This window comes from Sinocyclocheilus anshuiensis, unplaced genomic scaffold, assembly GCF_001515605.1.
Source record: "Sinocyclocheilus anshuiensis isolate Anshui unplaced genomic scaffold, SAMN03320099.WGS_v1.1 scaffold1231, whole genome shotgun sequence".
Taxonomy (NCBI): domain Eukaryota; kingdom Metazoa; phylum Chordata; class Actinopteri; order Cypriniformes; family Cyprinidae; genus Sinocyclocheilus; species Sinocyclocheilus anshuiensis.
This window is the reverse complement of record NW_015536698.1, coordinates 198,077-204,160: the sequence shown is the minus strand read 5'-3', so window position 1 is coordinate 204,160 and position 6,084 is coordinate 198,077. Positions and strand designations below refer to the sequence as shown.

Here is a 6,084-nt window from a genome sequence, read left to right as displayed (position 1 = left end):
TGACACAGTTGTTGTCAGATTTCTTTGGTGATTTCAAATATGAAATTTAATCGTAAGCTTAGTGAACAGTTTTGGAGAACTTGATGTTTCCCCATTCAAAGAGATAGCAGTTGCACTTGCATGCCTGAGAGGCGTTTCAAAGATGGCCACCGAGTGACATGACTTGTCTTAAAGGGACTTTGACTGAACTCAATATGCTGTTCAGGGTATTGTGTACACAGGGTCATAAAGTTCTTCGGCAACAAACTGCCTCTCAATATTTCAGCTGAACAAACTTTACATATTGCTATTCTAGCATCAGCTCTGTTCATGGTGAATTTCATCTAGCCAATCTATACAGCTGACATGTTTAACTGTTGCAGCTTCACGAATGTTTGCTGTCCGTCTCGGGATCTGGAGGGACTCTGGTCGGCTTGCTTCGTCCCAGCTGCTTTAGATTGGCCGATGGCCACGATGTGGATAATTTATCTTTCTCCGATTCCTTGTCGTCTCCTGTCCTTTGACTGAACGTGGGTTGAGGAGGCGCGACATTGTCCCTGCTCTTCTTTTTCCTGAACAGCTCCTTTCTAGGCGATGATATCCGTGAGTGCAGGTTTATCGGTGGAAAAGGCATTTTGAACGCTAGCAGTGCGCGAAATAATGAAGAAATCTGTGCGTGAATGATGGGAGAAATACGTCCATTCGGATCTTTGGGTATTAGACGCAGTAGTCCATCGCGCTCCGCATTTCACTGCTAGACTGACAAGGGGCGGGGCATCTGCGAGCTTTATGTGGTGTCGAGCAGAAGGGGCGTGGTCACAGCATAAAGATAAAAACAACAAAGCCATGCTCACACAAGTGCCTCTATGAATGTACCCTATAAAGGAAGCTCAGTGCATTTCACACGATGCAAAATAATACAGCCATGTTCTCACTGTTCTAGCTGCGTAACCACTTGTGTAGTTCATGAACCATGAATGTCATTAATTTTTTTTAAACTGTAGCTATATCTATAGCTTTATTTAAACCAAACACAATATTTGCTTAAAATATTGTGCTTCTAAATAAATGTCTGTCTGTTTAATATTGCTTTTCTATAAATGTAATGGCATCCATATCATATTATTTTCTTCTTCAAAAAAATACAAATAAATAAAACAATAAGAAACGGGGCCAATCCGTTAACATTACAGTTATTTTAACATGATTTTAGTCAAATAAATAAATAAAAATCACTATCACTTACCAACCTTTTCATTATTTTAATTCTGGCTTGAATAAAATAGATTTAAAGCTTAAGCTAATACACACATTTTAACAAAAAATACAAAATAAATACATAAATAATAGGTATATTTTTACATTTTAAGCTCCGCATTTTTGCTCTCCATTTATTTCTATTATTCATGTCTAACTATAACCTTGGTTTTTGCTCTTTTTTTAAAGAAAATAAAGTTTATAAAGACATTTTTTGTGGTAGTCATATTGAATACTGAATGTGAAATATTTCATTTGCACTTAAGTGTCCGAATAGTTTTGGGATACTGATTATCTGCACATTACCATTATTCTTTAAAGAATTAGAACAGGATAACAGATTTGAAATAGCGATGTATTGGAATGCAGCTATAACGCAGATGCAATCGACGGCACTTTTTTTTTTTTTTTTTTTTTTTGACCGTGACCCGAGTGTCAATTACAGTAAAAAAAAGGAACAATGGGAATATTTTATATCAATATCAAAATACAGTGTGACAACAGCAAACACCAGAAAAACAAAAACAAAACATGCTGACACATGTGCCTGTGTACACATTCAGACTTGACCTGTTTTTTTCGTAGACATCAACTGCTCTCCTCCTCACCCTGAGGCCCTTAAACAATGAGCTGTCCTTTCAGTTTCATACAGTCCAGCTAAAAGAGGAAGATATCACCAGAAATACTAATAACAGGCCTTAAAAAGAATTGCAGGACTAATATTAGTTGTGTTCAAGATGTACGTGACATGACTGTCATCTATGGCTTAACATCACTGGTAAAGCTAGTGCAGACTAGACTGATGTAGGTTGTTCTCTTAGTCATGATGTTTGTTCTATGGATTGAGTAATAATCCTTTCAGCTTCTGCCTGAAATCACATGGTGCTAATGAGAACCAGGAAGCACTTGGTGCTCAGAAAGGAGATAACATGTTGTTGCCATGTAGTTCAATATAAATAGAGGGGCTTGTTGTTTTTAAACTGAGCATTCAATTAACAGATACAATTTGGTCACATGAGATTTACTCCTTGTCAGATGGACCTTGTTTCATCTGTGTGCATGGCACGTATGTATTTAAACAACGTTTCACTGCCAAATGTGGGAGTAGAAGTGTGTAATGAAACTAATTAAAATGTGTTAGAGGTGTGAGTGAACTAAGATAGTGAGGTCTTCAGGGGCAAGGCAGAGGAAGAACAAAAAAGAAGAAGATATTTTACATGATATTGAGTTTTCTCATTGGCTTAAGTTTTAAAGACTACCATAAATTGCAAATCAGAAGTAGTAAATTACAAGGTAATTTTACCATTTGCATTACCATTAGAAATTCTGCACAGTGCACACTGGTCTATAAAATGTAGGCTAGAAAAAACATTGTGGGTTGAATTTTGAAGAGGATTTTGAAGAGTAAAAACAGTAATATTGTGAAATATTATTACAAACAAAAATAATTGTTTTCTAAATAGATATATTTTAAAAAGAAATTTATAATGTAATTTTCAGCTGCCATTAAACCTCCATGCCACATGATCATTCAGAACTCATTCTAATATGCTGGTTTGCTGCTCAAAATGTCTTATTATTATCAATGTTAAAAACACTTGTGATGCTTTATATTTTGGGGGGAATTCGTGATACATTTTGCAAGATTTTCTGATTTAATACAAGATTCAAAAGAACATAATTTATTTGTAATACAAATCATCTGTAAAATTATAAATGTCTTCTCTGTCACCTTTGATTAATTTAATGCGTTCTTGACTAATAAAAGAACTGTACTAATTTATTTGCTTTATGCTTCAATTAGGCTCTTTCCTTCATTATGATATCGACATCAATTTTAATTTTAATACAGAATCATGAAAACATGTTCATCATAAGAGGTATATTCAAGTCAAACTAGGCTAAGAGAAATTGACATACAGTCTGTTCAATAGGTTGTACTGGTGTTGTATACTTGGGTGTTGTGCATTCAGCTGATGCATGTGAAAATAATTTTAAACGTCCTATAGACATATTGCAGATGAGCAAACACTCTAAAAATAGCTACGTCTTGCAGATGTAAATGTAAACGTCAAATAGACGTCTCTGTGATGTACGTGTGCTATCAGGAAAGACACTGTCTTTACACAGAGGCTAAGTTTATGCAACTGGTCCATGGTGTTGTGAAAATTAGCCCTTAACTTACTGTATGTCTATCCCTTACAGCCATTTTAATTTGTAAAATGTTAATGTCATCCACCTTCTCAAAAGATATATGAAGGGAGGCACTTCTGATAAATTTCATAGTTTTACTCAGCAGTTTGTTCATGTTGTTTACCTTTGCTTCCGAGGTTTCTGAGCCTCACTTTCAAAACAGCAGCTGAAATGAGCCTAATGTTAGCTTTCGTGAATGGCCTCAGTTGAATATAAAATAAGCTTAAATGTGACAAATCCTGGTAACAAGTAACAGTGTGATTCTGAACTATATTTAGGTCTTGCTCTGGTAAAGCAACAATGCAGGTGTACTTGACAGCCCATTACTGCATCTAGGGATTTCCCAGGTCAACTTAATATGCTGCTATACAGCTCTAGCTTGTCTCTTTGTATAGCTGAGTAGTCGAAATGGTAAGCTTAGGATCAAAAACTAAACCTTGAATACTAAAGAGTCACTTGGTGGGAGTGGGACAAACATGGGTGTACATATTTTGAGAATATGAAAACATTTTAGGAAATATTTGCTGACTAAAACGTGTTTTAATTTGATCCCGAAGGACTAACTTACCAACAGTGGCAATAGTGTCCAGGTCATCTAGTGTGTAGGTCCTGTTGGTGGTCAGGGATGCGGCCCCTGCGGATAACGTGGGACTGCCTGCGTCTGTCCTGCCACTATCCCGACCAGAACTGCTTTCACTATGTAGTCCAGCTTTGCCTTTAGTTGCTGCCATCTTCTTCCGTATGCTTTTCTAACTCTAGCCACATTAATGGCCACGTCTAGATACCAAGTCCAGAATTTCCGCTTTTGGAAAAAGCTTTTGATAACACACACACATTGATCTGTTTCGGTCAAGTTAACATATCCTTTGTTCGCATAAACCAGACTGAGACCCTCTGCTTTTCATCGCCTGGTAGCCAGACATTTATCAGGACTGAAAACACTAGTAAACAACAAGTCGTTAAAATTTCAAGCGATTCATGTCAATGGTACTTTCTTTTATTCTGCACTTTATTACGGACGTCCCCTGCACGACTACTGTAACGTTACGTTAACAAAGCCAGGAGCGGACAGGATTCAAACTTCAGTCTTACGAATCCAGGAGGTTATCCAGTCGAATTTTTCAGGAGCAAGGATACGGCATGGACGCTGGTTGATAGTCGCTTAATGTATATTGCCAGACATAAGAGACATTTAAATTATTTAATTCCCTCTTCCGTCCCCATCAAAGAAATCTGAACCCATTTCCCCTTCAAAACATCGTTCAGCGGCAAGGAAGCGGAGAAAGGCTTGAAAACTGACAGGCATCGGCGTCAACCAATCATATGCAGCGCGCTTGCTGTAATGTCCAATCGAACGTATGAAAAGGCGGGGCTCTTCCCGACTGAACGCTTGAGGGTACGTATTTTTCCTGTGGTTTGTAGCACATGTAGACAACGTAGACTTTACCACGCCTTGGGTACTATTTCGGGGGAGGAGGACACGTTGTAGAACGAGTCTTGAGTCTTTCAGATAACATGTTGGCTATTTATAAATTTAACCCTCTATGGCATAGTGTTGCCCTCAGGCAACAAACCACTTTTTTGGACCTCACACCCCCCTTTTAATTTTTTTTAAATAAAAAAAAAAATATATATATATATATACATATAATATCACCTGACATGTCTGTTCAATAAAATGATGGGCTGAAGTGGGTGTAGCCTTTTGTTTGGGGATGGAGCAGTCATTTTAGGAAGCAAAGCTGCATGGGACACCGTGCCACAAATTGGTAAGATAAATAGCACTGTTTAACATGTTTAAAATGAAATATCTTTATATAAAAAAATATATGCATGTGTATCAAAATGTAAATAAGTTTGATTATTACAATACTTACTTTGTTTTTATTTATATACTAAAACTGTGTTTTTTTGTTTGTATACCTATGTCATCCCTTTGTCATTATACAAATTTATGTCCTCATTTGTCACAAAAACGCGCACACAGTGACACACACACAATGACACACACACAGTGGCACACACACAGTGGCACACAAGCAGTGACACACACACACACACACACACAGTGGCACACACATACACACACACACACACACACACACACACGGACATGTCATTTGGCTGTTGGTTTACAGTATATGGTAATATGTAATATGAGGAACATTTATACATGAAGTGTTGTAATTAGTAATAGTTTGTTTATTTGATTGTTTGATGTTTTTGACTGGGTTGGAATAATTTGTGATTAATGTTTATCAAAATAATAACTTTTTCTAATGCATATGCTTGTTTTCTTTAATACACATATATAGAGAACCTTGGTGTTTTAGTACCCTCATGGCACATTGTTGCCCTGAGGCAACAAACCAACATCTGGATCTGGGGTGGGAGGGGCGACACATTTTATGATGGATATGGGGGCTGGACGATTAATCGAATGCGATTGTCATTGCACGATTCTGAAATCGAAGAAATCGTTCGCGATAATGACAGATGTTTGCATAGCTTCTCAGTGAACTACGGCTCTGTGAAGTAAATGCTGCTCCATCTGAAAGCATGTGAAAATACCACATAACATAACATATTTTTACTCCAAACTCACTTCATAACATCAGTCGAGTGTTTGAAATAAATCCTTCTGTGAGATGATGT

The 6,084-nt window shown here is 37.1% G+C and overlaps 1 protein-coding gene across 1 annotated transcript in view; it reads right to left on the bottom strand.

Moving 5' to 3' along the window:
- The window catches only part of LOC107655037 (cAMP-dependent protein kinase catalytic subunit PRKX-like), a 30,016-nt gene extending 25,328 nt beyond the window's left edge, over positions 1 to 4,688 (bottom strand). The window contains exon 1 of the mRNA XM_016442433.1: positions 3,998 to 4,688. Coding sequence (XP_016297919.1) covers positions 3,998 to 4,160 — 163 coding nt within the window. The 5' untranslated portion in view covers positions 4,161 to 4,688. The remainder of the gene's footprint in view (positions 1 to 3,997) is intronic.
- Between the last annotated feature and the right edge of the window lie 1,396 nt (positions 4,689 to 6,084).